The sequence below is a fragment of the Triturus cristatus genome, chromosome 3_2 (assembly GCF_964204655.1).
Source record: "Triturus cristatus chromosome 3_2, aTriCri1.1, whole genome shotgun sequence".
NCBI classification, from domain to species: Eukaryota; Metazoa; Chordata; class Amphibia; order Caudata; family Salamandridae; genus Triturus; species Triturus cristatus.
This window is the reverse complement of record NC_140584.1, coordinates 1,193,266,536-1,193,283,505: the sequence shown is the minus strand read 5'-3', so window position 1 is coordinate 1,193,283,505 and position 16,970 is coordinate 1,193,266,536. Positions and strand designations below refer to the sequence as shown.

The following is a 16,970-nucleotide window of genomic DNA, read 5'->3' as shown; positions in this document are numbered from 1 at the left end:
TACTGCTTGACTAAAGCGCAATAACATGAAACCGTTGGGTACTGCAAATTGTAGAAAGGGGCTACTCTATTCCCTTTGTGGCTACCCTTTGACCCACGCCACTCACATATGATCGGTTGTCATAAGACCATTTTTCCTTACTCTGCTAGAAAGTGGCCACTTTGTTGGCCAAGGAAGCTATAGAGTGTATGCCTGCATCAGAAGTAGGTAGTGAGCACTTTCTAGTGCCCACGACGGACAGAAGCCTTCTTTCTATACTAGATCTGTGCCTTCTCAATCTCTTCCTCAAACAATAAAAATTCAAAATGCTCACACTCGACACGTTTTGTCTGTCCTGAATCCAGGAGACTGGATGGTGGCATTGGACTAGCAGGGCGCATATTTTCACATCCTCTTCCTTCCCGCCACCAGACATTACCTGCGATTCACAGTGGGCCAGGAACACTTTCACTTCGCCATGCTCCCCTTTGGCCTTACCAGCACCCCTCAGGTGTTCACCACGTTGATGGCGGTGGATGTAGCACACCTATGGAGGTATGTGCTTCCAGTCTTGCCCTACCTCAACAATTGCTTATTGAAGGCAGGCTTGCCCCAGGCAGTTATTGCCCACCTTCAGACTACGACAAAACTCCTGCACTCTTTGGGATTCACAATCAACATGTAGGAGCCAGTCCCGATTCCCTCTCAGATGCTCCCTTTTATTGGAGCTGTTCTGGACACAGTGCAGTTTCTGGCTTATCCTTCTGATAGGCGAGTCCAGGATATTCAAGCTATGATACTGATGTTTCAGCCGTTATCCTGGTTCGGGTGAGTCAGACTCTGAGGCTGTTGGGCCCCACGCCTACTGCATCCTGCCAGTGAAGCATGCCTACTTGTATATGTGGGCTCTGCAGTGGGACTTATAGTTCACATTGGTGCAGCATCATAGCAGTCTCTTTGACAAGGTCCAGATCTCAGCGAGAACTGCAACAGATTTGCATTTGCAGTGGTGGCTGATGAGCCTCGATTGGATCAGCGACAGATCTCTCTTCCTTCCCCAGTCTGAACTGGCTTTAGCGTCTGATGTATCCCTCCTGGGCTGGGGCGGTCATCTTAGGAAGGTGAACATCAGAGTACTCTGGTCTCCGGCGGAGTCTGAGCTTCACATAAACTTGCTGGAGCTTTGGGCGATTCACTTTGCATTGAACGCCTTTCTATCCTCCAACAAGGGAAGACTAGTTCACGGACCACATCACCGGCATGTGGTACTACAGCAAGCCGGATGGGTGGGGTCATGAACTCTTTGAGGCTCTGCATCCCTGGACATGGCTGGAAAACCAGGGCAAATCCCTGGTGGATAAACACCTGGCAGGCTCTCTGAATGCCAGGGCAAATGAACTCAGCCATCGATGCCTACCGGATCACAAATAGTGTATCCATCCAGAGGTGGTGCAAGGTCTCTTTGAAGAGTGGGAAGAGCCTTGGTTAGATCTGTTTGCCACCACCGAGAATGCGCAATGTCATCGTTTCCATGTGCTGGAGTTTCCAAGGCGGCTCTCGCTTGGAGATGCTCCAGCCTCCTGTATGTCATTCTGCCAATACCACTCCTGCCCATAGTTCTCAAGAAGATCAGGAACAACTGAGCCCAAGTTTTTTTGCGGTTCTGGATTGGGCTTGAAGAGTCCGATATCCCAAGCTGTTGAGCATGAGCATCGGTCCTCCCGATGAAGCTGCCTTTTCCGAAGGATCTTCTGTCACAGCAACAGTAGAGGTTCCTGCACCTGAACCTGCTCACCCTCTGCCTTCATGCATGGAGATTGAGCGGCAGCAGCTGACAGTCTTCGACTTTCTCCCAATGTCTTTGATATCATTTTGGCAGCCATGCGTTCCTCCACTAAGGCTGTATACGCCTGCCGCTGGTACAAATTTGTGGCACGTTGTGTATGCAGAAGCATTGATCCCCTGTCTGCTCCTCTTTCTCAAATCTTATTATTTGTTCTTTCTTTAGGCCACCAGGGCTCTGCTCGGGGTACAGTTAAGGGCTATCTTTTCCCCATCTCTGCCTTTTTGCAGTTGCCGCACCAACCTTCTTTATTTGAGTCACCTGTTAAGACTAGATTTCTCAAGTGTCTGCCACACATGTTTCCTTCCAGGCCATTCATCATGCCCCAGTGAGATTTGAACCTGGTCCTCACTTTCTTCATGTGCGTGCCTTTTGAGCTATTGCACTACAGCCCTCTTCTGTTATTTACCATCAAAATAATTTTTCTAGTGGCCATTACATCGACCAAGAGGGTCAGTGAGTTGCAAGCACTCCTGGTCCATCCTCCATATATTACCTTCTACCTTGCCAAACTGGTTCTCCGGATACGTGCCTCCTTTCTCCTGAAGGTAGTCACTCCTTTTCAAGTAGGCCAGACTTACTTGCCCCTCCTTATCCCTATAAATCAGAGGAAAGACTCCACTGTGGACCCAAAAAGAACATTGTCTTTCTACCTTGACCGCTCAAAAGAATTCGGGGTAGACAACTCTACATAGGGTACATCAGGCCAAGTTAGGGAAAGCTGTACAGGCGCGAACCATCTCCCGAAGGATAGTGCGCTGTCAAGAAGCAACCAGCTGAGGGTTTGCATGCTAATTCTACCAGAGCCAAAGCTGGGACCACTGCGATAGCTCACAGAGTTCCGGTCCTGGACATCTGTCAAGCTGTAACATGGGTTTCCATGCACACATTTTCTAAGCACTACTGCCTGGATAGTCAGGTACGTCAGGACAGGCATTTTGCCCATTCGGTCCTGCAGAACGTTCTGGCCTAAATTAGGTTCACAGACCCACCTCCAGGGAGGCATTGCTTGGGTATCTATTCTAGGGTAAGGAATCTCCTGCTGGAATTCTCTATGAGATGAACAAGTTTCTGACATTCAGTAACACCTTATGTCGTAGAGACTCCAGAGTTGTTACCGATCCTTCCACCCTCCCCCTCCCTGCGACCTCATTAAAGATTGAGGGTCTCCCCCTTGAAAAGGGCCCTAGAAATTCACACCAGTGATCGGTATTCATCGTGGCTCCGCGTTCCTGTTATCAAAAGTCACGAAAATGAACTGACGGCAGCCTACCGAGGTGGTACCTCTATAGGTATCTCATCCATCACTGACATGGAGCTGAACGACGCTACCTACTGGCGCGCAGCATCACTACTCACAATTTCCAGATCCAGTCTGACACCTGAGGATAATTCTAAAGTAAGGAATCTTTACGGCCTGGTTTTGATCTCGGCGGATGGGTTATTCCATCACAGCGGAGACGGATATCCCGTCTGCTGAAATATAAATCCCGTAGGATATAATGGGATTTATATTTCAGCGGATGGGATATGTATCACCATTGTGGCGGAGTAACCATCCGCCAAGATCTAAATCAGGCTCATAGTCCCTACCAGATAAAGCATTACCAAAGGTAAGTAACTTTTTCTTTTGGACCATCCTCATCATATGACCCAGAAATTATAGGTGGTCCAAAATGCCGCGTCACACCTCGTCCTGGGGCTGAATAGACATTCTTCTATTTCATCTCAGCCATCCTTGGTTCAATGGTTAACTGTGTCCAGTCGGATCATATTCATGGCCTTATGCTTATTTCACAAAAATATATATGTTCCAGCAGTGCATTTGTCAAATTTGATCCATAACATTATAATTCACATTCTTGTGAATTCAAAGTTTAAGTAACAAATGGTGATTTTAAAATGTTTGAGACAATTGCAACTATTAATAATCCTTACCATAAATCGAACTACAAATGTGATCACACGTCTAATCCCATTTTCAGTCCATCATCAACCTAAGCCTATCTTGAAATGAGTCCAACATTAGGCCATATGGTGCATCCTTCAGTATCTTGCATATGTTTTACTGACTTTGTGGAGCAGGTGCAGGCCTTGTGCTTTAGGTTAGGTATATATGCAATTGGTGCCCATCACAAGCAGTCTCAGCTCAGTCTCTGCTGAACTATGTCTGTGAAGGAGATTGGCTGGACTCATGGACTACCTTTAACAGCAGTGGTTGCGCTTGGAGATTTGAGAGTCTTAGTATGTCTTAAATGGATATTAAAGCCGGCTTTGGTACAATATCCACCGACACTGTCTTTTTGTTGCTTTACAGACGGCCAAGTGCAGAAGAAACTCTGGAGCATGCATGGTTCAAGGTAAGCATGTCTGTCTACTCCTTAGTATTTGTCTAAGAGATGACCTGGTGAACATGCAAGCAGGAGTGGTAAACTCATTCACTTTGACTTGTAAAATGGAAGTTTAGCAGTAATTTCAGCCTCCTCATCATAAGACTTCAGTACATTGAGCCCTGATAAAACCTAAAGGAGAACAATGTCGGTATCAATAAAAACAGGCCTACTCATAAGACATCAGTATTTGAAAAATATATATATATTCATTCTCTTGCAGGGGATCCTCATCAATAGTCATAAGCACTGAATATTCCCGCCCATGTGCGGGGACCCAGGAAATAATAAAAATGATATATGAAAAACATATATATACAGCTCTCTATATATATATAAAATTCACTGAAAAAACCATAGGTTTCACACATGTTATAGTTAGTTGGACATTTTACTCATAAAAAACCAATGAAATTCCCCCGTTATAGTTAGTGCAGGCAACTATAACTCACGCGACCGCAATCCTCTGCTGATGCTAATACTGTATTTAGACACTTATTTGCCCATGTCTTCTTCCATTAAATTTTAGCTATACATATATTACAAATATTTTTTTTTCATAAAGACACATATGTCATCAGCAGAGGATTGCGGTCGCGTGAGTTATAGTTGCCTGCACTAACTATAACGGGGGAATTTCATTGGTTTTTTATGAGTAAAATGTCCAGCTAACTATAACATGTGTGAAACCTATGGTTTTTTCAGTGAATTTGCAAGGTTTTTTAAATGCTAATTCCTAACTATAACGTGTGTGAAACCTATGGTTTTTTCAGTGAATTTGTACGTTTTTTTAAATGCTAAGTTACTTTACGCCGTTCGTGGCGTGCGCGCCCACTTAACGCAATTCATTCCGTGCGCGCACAGTGCGCTTCGCGCACCGTGCGCGCACAGTGAGCACGCGGTGCGCTTCGCGCCCCGCGCGCCCACTTTACGCAGTTAGTGCCGTGCACGCACGGTGGGCACGCGGTGCGCTATGCGCACCGCGTGCCCACGTTACGCTGGATGGGCCGTGTAAGCACAATGCGCTGCGCGCACCGTCCGCACACGGAGGACATATTATGCGCTTCGTTGTGAAAGGTAATCTATTAAATGTTCCATTCGACTTATATACCATGCACAAAATGTGCTCTACGGGCACCTTTTGCACACGGGGGGGGGGGGAAATGTGGATAATTTTTTTTTTTTATTTTTTACCGTACGCGTACGGTAAGCGCTATCGGCGTTTTTTCTAAAACAAAAAAAATTGAATTTTTGGCCTTGGGGGTTCTTTTGGGACACCTTAATCAAGGCTAGGTGGTTAGGAGCTGTCTAGCCTGCCCATTTACATGTTATCAAACTTTGTTTTTCCTCCCCCCCTCAGAGTGCGAGAGAAAAAATGGCGGCCGCCACTTCCTGGTTTCCACCGATTGGAATGTTTACTAAGATCTAACAGCCAATCAGAATCGCGCTCGCGCACGGCACCGTACGCGTACGATAAGCTTACCGTAAGCGCACGGTAAGCGCACGGAGCGCTGTCACAGATATATATATTGATTTAAATGCTATTTTCTCAGGAACTACTGAACAGATTTACACCAGACCTACAAAAGGCACTTCCTTGACCTGTAGACTACCTCTCTGCCAAATTTCATGTAACTCTGTTCAGCCGTTCGGGCTTTAGCTGTGTCTAAAGGTCCTATGGAAAAATGCATGGGGAAAACGCGTTTTAGGACCCCCTTTTTTCTCAGCCCCCGCTTGACGAATCCCCCCGAGACTTTCAGGGTAGGAGCGGAGCGTAGCGCCCCATTAGTTTTGAAAATTTCGCGAGGATTCGTCGACCGGCGCAAAAGTTATTCCAAATAGAATGTTGCGGATTTCCTATGGAAACAGGGTCCTAACTATAACTACCTACTGGCGACCGCCAGTAGGTAATATATACACATATATATATATTTTCTCATATCAATGCAGCTCCCATCTAGGAGGCTAAACAATGTAATTACACACATAAAGACTGTATTTGCAAATATATATAAAAACACAAGAGGGCAAGTAGCACTTGAACTCTGTTTTTTAATGAGCAAAGTACTCATCAATAGCAAACTGCAAATAAAGTAGACATTGTTAGCCTACAGGCTGCATTGTAAACCAATAGCATAGAAAATGAAAGCATTTTCCACAAAAACTGGCACCGTGCATTTAAAGCAGCCATGACCCCCAGCTTCCCATCATGCCTCAGGGGTTACAGTTAGGTCAGTTGTTCTTTTCGGCTCCTTCAGTCAGGACCCTGGGTTTTCAGTTCTTCCTATTTTTGACTTTTAGTCAAAAAATATCTCTAAAACTTCTAGTTTTTCTACCTTCACTCAACGTTTTTTTTTGCCTTAGAGCGAAAGGGACACCTTTTTTGAGTTCCAGAAAAGGTTTATTTTCTTCAGAATGCCTTCTTTATTCGACCCTTGCCCTGCCTGTGGCAAGGAGAAGGCCAGATCTGATGCACACTCTTCTTACAATTAACATCACTGTAAGAAGCTATCAAGTAGAACCTTAAAGGAGAGAGAGAGGAATCGTCTTTATGGCCTCTCTGAAAGAGGTAGGTCTCCTGTTAGGCAGCAGAAGAAGAGAACTCGGATGACGTTGAGAGGAAAAGTCACAACCTGTTCTCCATCGACGACAAAGAAATCAGCGTCGAAGACTTCAATGATGTAGGCGCATCATCGAACATCGACAACGAAATCCTCATCGACGAAGGTAACAGGTCCTCCGTCGACGTCAACCAGGCGGCGTTAGACGTCGAGAGACAAGTCTCCGTCGGCGCTGGGTGGGCAATCGACGTCGAGGCACATCACTTTATCGGTGCATCATCGGCGTTCGACGTCGAGGCACATCACTCCGTCGTTGCCACTGCGTTCGACGGTAAGACACATCCCTCTGTCGTCGCCCCATCATCGGTGATCGACGTCGAGAGGCAGATCTCCTACGAGATCAGTCCAGAGATCTCCGTCGTCGAGGCACAGGACACTTCCTTCGACGTCGAGTCAGAAGTCTCCGTCGAAGCCAGGTGAAGAATTGTCGACGTCAAGACATCATACTCCTTCATCGGTGTTGAGGCCGAAATCTCCGTTGAGATCAGGTCCAAAATCTTCGACGTCGAGGCAGCATTTTCCGTCGTCGGCCGTCCATCGCCGATCGAGACACCAGTCTTCAGAACGTGGAAGCCAGGCATCCAAGCAAGGCACTTCGTCGGTGTCGGGCAGACATTCGATGTCGAGAACACGTTCAGCTGCAAGATTAAGTCCCCCTTCCAAGAGGAGGAAGTCAACGTTGATGCAGACGTCTCTGTTGAGGCGGCAATCGGTGCAGAGGTGCTCCATATCACGGTCGAGGCTTCCATACAAAGAGGCCTCACCTCCAGTAAGCTTATCCTCCTCACCACCACCGACATCTAGAACTGGCTCACCCACTTCTCATCAAGGATCACCGTCAAGGTCTCCAGAAGTGGTGATCTCGACTTCCTGCAGTCCAGAGTCAGGGTGACACCAGGAGTCTCCAACCAGGTCTGAACAAGAACAGGTGACCTCCCCTCCTTCTGCAAAGTCTCCTGAGGGGCGAGAGAGACACAGGTCGCCTTCCATTCATCTATCACCACGGTGGTAAAGGCCGTTGCATCACTGGGCCAAACTCTCGACTGCAGGGGTCCAGCATTCTTCAAGTCCTCTTCACAGGGCTTTGTTGTCTCGTCTGATGGAGGCTGTTGATAGACAATGACATCTCTCAAGAGAGAGAACTCGCAGTCGCACACCTGCGCGCTCGTGCAGTAGGAGGTCTAGATCTAGAAGCAGGAGGAGGACACACAGATCTCCAAATCCGTCCTCTTCGTCCACTCGGATATCCCACAGAGACTACTCACCTACTCCGATTGACAGTCCACCGTCGAGTGTCTCTCCGGTGGATGATATTTACACTTTTCAGGACATTCTGGGTAGAGGAGCTGCGAAGCTAGGCATTCCTATGCCGACTGGTCAAAGTAAGTGAGACTCTACGCCAGCGAGAAGAATCCAGACCTTTATTGCCATTAGTACCAGGCCTCATAGAGCCAGTAATGGACATCTTTCTCACTCCGGGGAATGTAAAGACTGCCCCAGACTGCCCCAGCGAGAATTTTTAAAAAGTACTTCTCTCCAGAGGACGACCCGCTCTTCCTTAGAGCTGATCCTCCCCCAGATTCTGTCATAATTGCTGCGGCAAAGAAAACCCACGCTGTTGCCTCCTCCTCTACTGTACCACCAGACAAGGAGAGTAAAGCACATGATTCATGGGGTAGAAAGGTTTGTGGCACTTCCGCTTCCATGTGAAAGGTCTCCAATGCATCAGCCCTCCTGGGCAGGTATGACAGATCGCTGTGGGACTCACAATGCGCCAGAAGAACATCTTGGCTCAGACTGACAGCGCTTAAGCCAGAAGCACAGGCACATATCCTGAACCTTCCCTTCTCTGGTTCCTCTCTGTTCGGGGCTCACAGTGATGAGGAGATGTCCTGAATGAAAACAGAGCTGGACACACTTAAGGCAGTGGGCTTCGAGAAAAGGAAGGAATTCCACAAACGATACAGGCCTTACAACCGGCGATCCTCCCAACAGAGGGTTCAAACCCCTCATTGGCAAAAAAAAAAGAGGATCAGCAGGGTCAACAACGATCTCAGTATCAGGGCAGACGTTCCTCCAGAGGAGGAGGAAATCAGCACCAAGGTAACAACTCTGCCAAGACGCAGTCAAAGCAATGAGTGCCCACTTCCCTGTCACTGTTCTCCACTCTAGTGGGGGGAAGTATCGCAATTCATCTCGAAGAGTGGCGAGCTATCACAAAGGATCGTTGGGTGCTAGCTACGGTGCAGCATGGGTACTCTCTACGTTTTCGACACCGTCCTCCCTCAATTCCACCAGTTCCATCATCGTGTCACCAACGGAAGATCTTACAAAAAGAAGTGACCACCCTTCTCAGAAAGTCAGCCATCAAGAGGGTGCCAGTAGCTCAGAGAGGGAGAGAAGTTTACTCAAGATAATTCTTGGTAAAGAAGAAGGGTCGAAAATCGAAGTACAGACCCATTCTGGACCTGCGGACACTCAACCAATCCATCAGAAAGGAGAAGTTTCGCATGTTGGCTCTCCACCAAATATATCCACATCTCAGACAAGAGGATTGGAAGTGTTCACTGGATCTGCAAGATGCGTATTTTCACGTTCCAATAAATCAGCATCACAGACAATACCTGAGATTTCTGGTGGGATCATCTCATTACCAGTTCAAGGTTCTGTCCTTCGTATTGAAGTCAGCCCCCCGGGTGTTCACGAAGTGCATGGCGGTAGTGGCAGCCGCACTGCGACGCAGAGGAATCTTCGTGTACCTGTACATAGACGATTGGCTGTTGAAAGGCCCCTCTCCAAACAGTGTGAGGAATAATTTCCTGAACTGTCACCGGCTGGGCCTGCATGTAAATTTCTCTACCAACTCAGAGAATTCATTACTGAGGTGCTCTGCTAGACTCCAAAGTAGGAAAAGTGTTTCCTTCGGAGGAGAGACAGTGTTCGTTCATACAGAAATGCAAGCTGGTTCTGCGCGACAGAAGGCTACTGGTTCATCGGATTGCCTCCCGGTTAGGGTCGATGGCAACCTGCATCTTCCTGATTCCCAATGCCAGACTGTGAATGCATCCTCTTCAGCAGGATCTGGAGGATAAATGGGACCAACAAGCAGCTCTCCGGGATGACAAAATAAACCTTTCATACGCAGCAAGAGCCTCCATCCTGTGGTGGATGAAGGAGGGAAATTTGCAAGTCGGAATTCTATTTCATCAAACTCCGCCTGCTCACACACTAATCACAGACATTTCACTGCAGGGCTGGGGAGCCTACATGGGGTCTCTCCAGACTCAGGGTTTATGGTCACCAAAAGAACGATCCTACCACATCAATATGTTAGAGCTGAGGGCCGTGCACCTAGCCCTCAAGGCTTTCCTCCCCTCGATTCAGGAAAATTCGATCTTAGTACAGACGGACAATACCACCACCAAGTACTACCTGAACAAACAGGGGGGAATGCGCTCACGCACACTGTCATTGGAAGCGCAGGCGCTCTGGCATTGGCTCTTGGCCCGAAATCTATCGGTCACAGCAGTCCACCTGCCGGGCGAACAGAACGTGAGAGCAGACACTCTCAGTCGTCACTTCGAGGACAGAGAAGACTGGGTTCTCAATGATGAGGTCGTAAAAGACATTTTCCAAGTGTGGGGTCGTCCCACCATCGACCTCTTCGCGGACAAAGAAAATACGAAATGCCAAAACATGGCCTCAAGGTTTTACCGGCCAGGATCGAAGGAGAATGCCCTTTTGATAGACTGGTCAGGGGCATTTGTGTACGCTTTTCCACCCCTCCCTCTCATCCCGAAGGTGTTAACGAAGCTTCTCTCATTCATGCACATGGATGATACTAATTGCCCCGGACTGGCCGAGGCAATGGTGGTACCCGCACCTTCTGCATATGTCGGAGTGCCCTCACAGGAAGCTGCCGTGCAGGCCGGACCTGCTATCCAAGATGAATGGGAGGATTCATCACCCCAACCTTCCCTCATTGAACTTGGCAGCATGGCTCCTGAGGTCCTCCAGTACGGCCACTTAGGACTGTCACAGGACTGCTTGTTCATCTTGAAAAAAGCAAGAAGGCCTTCCACGAGGCAATCGTATGCGGGCAAGTGGAAGCGTTTTTATATGTGGTGTGTTCAAACAATTGTAACCCAACTAAAGGACAGAAAGAGGTCAACCTTCCTTACCTGCTCTATCTGGCAAGGGCAGGTTTGAAGTTTCCTTCCATTAAGGTGCACTTAGCAGCTATCACTGCATATAGACGTTCTCCTTCTCAACCTTCCTTTTTTCAATTACAGGTTGTTAAAGACTTTTTACTGGGAAAAAAGAAAGTTTACCCTCCAGTCCGGCCTCCGTCTCCACCCTGGGAGCTAAACCTGGTGCTATCAAAATTGATGGGTCCGCCTTTCGAACCCATACACAAAGCAACCTTACAACACCTTTCTTGGAAGGCGGCTTTCTTGGTAGCGATCATGTCAGCTCGCAGAGTGAGCGAAATACAGGCTTTCTGCTCTAACGAGCCTTATTCAATATTTCATCTGAATAGGGTCCTATTGAGGACGCACCCCTCTTTCCTCCCTAAAGTGGTGTCAGATTTTCATGTAAATCAGTCCATATCTCTGCCCACTTTTTTTCCTAATCCCTCCACTCCAGCTGAGAGGGCTTTGCACTCTTTGGACTTGAAAAGAGTTTTAAAGTTCTATCTGGATAGGTCCAAGTCCACGAGAAAATCTGATCAACTATTTGTTAACTATGGGTCGATCAGAACAGGTTTAGCAGCTTCAAAGAGGTCCATCTCCAGATGGATAGTTTCATGTATCTAGCTGGCCTATCAACTAGCGCAGAGGCCCCTTGGGTTTACTCCCAAGACACACTCTACCAGAGGAAAAGCGGCTACTGCTGCTTTTCTCCATAACGTGCCATTATCTGAAATCTGTAAGGCGCCGACTTGGAAGTCCGTCCATACTTTTACGAGGCACTACTGTCTAGATTCAGACACCAGAACAGACACTCAAGTAGGCCAGGCCTCCTTGAGGAATCTGTTCAACAGTTGATTACGACTGTTATGATATGTTGGGTCATTCTCTCTCTCATTTGCCTGCAGGTGGATGATGGGCTTGCTATTCTATTCAGTGCTCATTTGCCTGGGGAGGTGGGTGGGTTGCTTATGACTATTGATGAGGATCCCCTGGAAGAGAAAGATAAGTTACTTACCTGTAATCCTAGTTCGCTTCCAGGGGTATCCTCATCAAAGTCATAAGCAACCCACCCACCTCCCCAGGCAAATGAGACTTTTCTTCATTGTTAAAGGATATCTTTGTGCCCTGTTCTTCAGGATTACACAAAGAACAATTGACCTAACTGTCGCCCCTGAGGCATGATGGGAAGCTGGGGGTCATGGCTGCCTTAAAGGCACGGTGCCAGTTTTTGTTGAAAATGCTTTCATTTTCTATGCTATTGGTTTACAATGCAGCCTACAGGCTAACAATGTCTACTTTATTTACAGTTTGCTATTGCTATGAGTACTTTGCTCATTAAAAAACATAGTCGAGGTGCTACTTGCCCTCTTGTGTTTTTATATATATTGGCAAATACAGTCTTTATGTGTGTAATTACATTGTTTAGCCTCCTAGATGGGAGCTGCATTGATATGAGAAAATATATATATATGTGTATATATATAGAGCTGTATAGATATATATATGTTTTTCATATATAATGTTTATTATTTCCGGGGTCCCCGCACATGGGCGGGATTATTCAGTGCTTATGACCTTGATGAGGATACCCCTAGAAGAGAACTAGGATTACAGGTAAGTAACTTATCCTTTTGGAATACAATAGATAAATAGCATGCAATGCAAATGCAAATCAGGCTTCCATGTGTTTCTGACAGATACAATACAGTAACACATGGTTTGCCAGTGCATACATCAACATATGGGAGAATTGAGGGCCTGGTGGCCCGTACAAGTACGGGGGGGCCTATTGACACATATCTTGCCCAGGTTCCCCACCAGGCTATCCGGGTTCACCCTCTGTGTTGTCTGCTGATGTGGCTGTGGGTGCAACCAATGATACCTCGTCATCTGCGTGTGGTCTGTTTGTGTAGCATTTCGGTTCCTACCAGGCAGTTCTCGTCTAGCTTGTCATCAGTCCTTACCTCTCGCATGCGCCTTTCAGCCTGTAAAGCACATTCTGCAACATCTCTAGTGTCCACAGGTGGAGGGTGGGACTCATGGGTGACAACCATCGAATGTTCACTCTCCTCTTTGCCAAGACTGATCCGAGTAGTATGTCTGTTCTGCATCTTCCTCTTCTTGAGGCATGTGAAAAGGTTTAACCCCTTCAGTGCCCGCCCCTTTCCCCGCCCAGTGCCGGCCGTTGCATTAGCGGGCGGGGTCTATGACGAGCTGGACTCGTCATGGGCACAGCGCCACCGCGGCCCATGACGAGTCCAGCTCGTCATGGGCACTGAAGGGGTTAAGAGACAGTGCTTAGGGGCACATGCATGAAAGTTACATTTTGCGATTACCAAATAGCGATGTTTAAGAAAATCCAATGCATCAAAACAAGCTGCAAATAGTGATAAGCGACCCGTTCTCCTTTGGAAATGGTGGCCAAAACGGTTTTTAAGAGCAGTCAGTGGTCCCATGGAAGACTGCGTGGTCCTAAAAAATGAAAAGAAAACTTCTCACTTTAGTTTTTTAAACGCAACCCATTTTCCTTTAAAGAAAGCGGGCTGCTTCAAATAAAAAAATGCTTGCTTTATTTACAAGCAGTCACGGACATGGTGGTCTGCAGACCACAGCAGGCCACCATCCCTGTGATAGTGATTCCTAAGGGATCACAAATTGTGACCTATGTCATTAATATTAATGAGGTAGGTTGATGTGCGAGCCCCTATGAATCGCTAAATGAAACTCTTGGAGTTTCATACATTTGCAACAGTGATTACTAATTGCGATTCCTTAAGAATCACAAACGCAATTAAGCAATCGCTATTTGCTATTGCGACTTCATTCTTTCCTAGGGACCTCAAGGCCCATAGGTGCGAATGATTTTGCATTACCTAATAGGTAATCACCAATTAGGTAATGCAAAGGCAAGGGTGCCTGGGGGCCTAAGGCCCCCCTGAGACGCCCCTAACAGAAGCAGGTGCCTTATGGGCATGTGTGGGCCACTTGGCACTGTTGTGCATTTTTCAAAGTATGCACATATTAGCATCAACTTGAAGTTGATGCTAATTAGCAAATTTAACTGTACTACTCCGAAACTGTGAAAAATCCCAACTTTAAGACTTTCGGTATTCACAGAAGGCATTTAGGTGTCCTAAAGTTAGGAGTCCTAACTTTACTACTCTTAAACTGAGAAAAATCCTAACTTTAAGACTTTCGGTATTCACAGAAGGCATTTAGGAGTCCTAAAGTTAGGACTACTAACTTCTGTGAATACCGAAATGAGAAAGTGCTTTCTGTGAATACCAAAATAGTAGTAAGTTTAGCATTTTGTCTTAAGTTAGTTCTGTGAATCGGGCCCTTAATCCCCATGTAATGAACGCTGTCTAATTTCCATCACACTCCTATGTTGGCCAGTGACTCCCTCTAGAAGACATCAGTATTCAAAGTCAGGATAATATCTGAGGGGGCACAGTGTTGAGATCAGAAAAACAGGGACTTTGGTCTCTTGTGACACAGCTGGCCAATGTACTCCTGGCATCATGGCTATGTTTCAGCAACATCAAGTCGCACTCAGTGGATGTGAATCTCTCCTCTCTGCACTATATCTTATTCCTGGATTATTTCAAAACTCACATTAACTTTTTGTTTACAACTCTCAATCTTACTAGTGTGGAGTATTGTGCCTTGTGGGCTTTACCATGTCTGGTGAGTTGTTTTTCTAATCCTGATTTGGTGACTTTACTTAGGTCAGAGACCCTAAGAGTCATTGGGGAAGTGGTGAGTGAGTTTGAGAGACTCAGGACCATATTTATCATGTAGTTGTGTCACTTTTGCACCACGCAATGTGGTGCATGCCTGACACAATTACTAAATGTGATTTATCAACCACGCAAGGACACTTTGCGTGGCCTTGAGTGGCTAGATAAATCTGGAGTAAAACAACGTAGCACAAATTGCTGCATTGTGTTACTCTGCCCCAAGGAGACATTCCCCACACAGAACCTATGGATTTTGGTGCATTCCCAGATTTACCATAAGTGATAGACCTGGGAATGTGTCAGAACTGCTACGCATACCCAAGGGAGGTGCAACAAGGAGGGATATCTTTATTTCTCCTCATTTTTCTTCTTTTTATGTGTGATGCATTTGCAGCACACATTGAAAGAGAAAAATGCTTCAGAGGATTGTTTTTGTGCAGGAAAATGCCCCTTCCTTCACAAACACTATCCTGCTTACAATGCAGGCACCCTTGCACCATGGTGCCAGTGGGCCTGCGTTGGCACTATGCAGCACATTGTGTGCCAGTGCTGGGAAAAATCAGGATCACAAAACATTCTCAATTTACCACCAACTTAAAGTTGGTGGTAACCCGTTCGCAAATGGGAAGCGGCACATGCATGAAAGTTATATTTTGCGATTACCAAATAGCGATTTTAAAAAAATCGCTATTTGCTAATCGCAAAATCCAATGCATCAAAACAAGCTGCAAATAGCGATGAGGAACCCCTTCTCCTTTGGGAATGGTGGTCAAAAGTTTTTTTAAGAGCAGGCAGTGCATGCTCTTAAAAAATGAAAAGAAAACTTTTCATTTGGTTTTTGAAACGCAACCCATTTTCCTTTAAAGAAAACGGGCTGCTTCAAATAAAAAAATGCTTGCTTTATTTACAAGCAGTCACGGACATGGTGGTCTACAGACCATAGCAGCCCACCATCGTCGTGATTTTAGTGAACCTAGGGGATCAAAAAATGGTGTCCCACGTCATTAATATTAATGAGGTAGGTTGATGTGCGAGCCGTTACGAATCGTAAATTAAACTCTTGGAGTTTCGTACATTTGCGACACTGATTACCTAATTGTTATTCGCTGAAAATCGCAACTAGGTAATCGCTATTGCAAATCTTGATACGTGTGGCCCATAGTCTCACCTAGTGAGTGATACTGTTCTCCAAAGTATAAGATTCACCTAAGGCAGACATTGTAGTCCACAGTGAGACTTTGGTCGAGGGTGTGGGGCTCACATCCTGTGATTGGAACTGTACCCTAGTGTGTAAGGAGCATCTAATAAGATAGAATGCACTCCAAGATACAAGTCACGCCCAGTGCGAGAGATTGAGCTCCGTGAGGTAAGACTCAGTGATGTGAACTGTACCCCAAGGTAGACCATCTAATGAAAGAGTGTATTCCAAGGTGTGACACTAGCACCGCTGACTGAGACTGATCTCGCTGGGGCACACTGATTCAATGAGTGGAACAGTGCCTCAAACTGTACTCACCCAGGCAATACAACTGTGCCTCAAGGTGCAAGATTCAGAAAATGGGGAGACTTTGCTCTAACTACTGAAACCCCGATCCAGTGAGTGTAACTGTACTAAAGAATGAAAGAGTCACACAACGGGGAAAATGTACTCCAGTTACCTCAGATTGTTGTCCAAAGTGTAAGATTCTGCTAGTCAGGGACACTGTGTCTCAAGGTATGACACTCATCTATTGACTGCAACTGTGCTGCAAGGTGTTCGACTCCATGGGTAAGATTCACTCATTGAGTGAGGTTCTACCCCCAAAATATAAGATGAATCCAAGGGCAGAGACTGTGGTCCAAGGTGTAAATCTTACACTGAATGAGAATGTGGTGAAAAATGTTAAACTCAAAGGCAGATTTATATCTTGGGGGAGGGAACTCCATTGCAGTGGCAACGGCGTTCCCTCCCAGCCAAGACAATGGTCTGTTCACATGATTTAAATGTGGGTGGATGATAGTTTGAAACTGGTAAAGGGGCAGTTGTAAGTTTGGCTATGTATCTGCCCACCTAATTTATATGGGCAGACATGTCACTGTTTTTCAATGCCCGTCACTGTCAAAAGACCTACGGTAATGAGCCTTGTAAAGCGCTCAGTGCACCCCTCACCATTGGAACTTCCGATGTCGACGGGTGCATTGTTTTTCTATTTTCAAAAAGAAAA

The 16,970-nt window shown here is 46.3% G+C and overlaps 1 protein-coding gene across 3 annotated transcripts in view; it reads left to right on the top strand.

Annotated features, from left to right (window-relative positions):
* The window catches only part of SPEG (striated muscle enriched protein kinase), a 1,671,639-nt gene that overhangs the window by 1,201,642 nt on the left and 453,027 nt on the right, over positions 1 to 16,970 (top strand). For all 3 annotated transcript variants that reach the window (XM_085650107.1, XM_085650106.1, XM_085650108.1), the window contains one exon: positions 4,140 to 4,182. In XM_085650107.1, the coding sequence (XP_085506233.1) occupies positions 4,140 to 4,182 (43 nt within the window). The remainder of the gene's footprint in view (positions 1 to 4,139; positions 4,183 to 16,970) is intronic.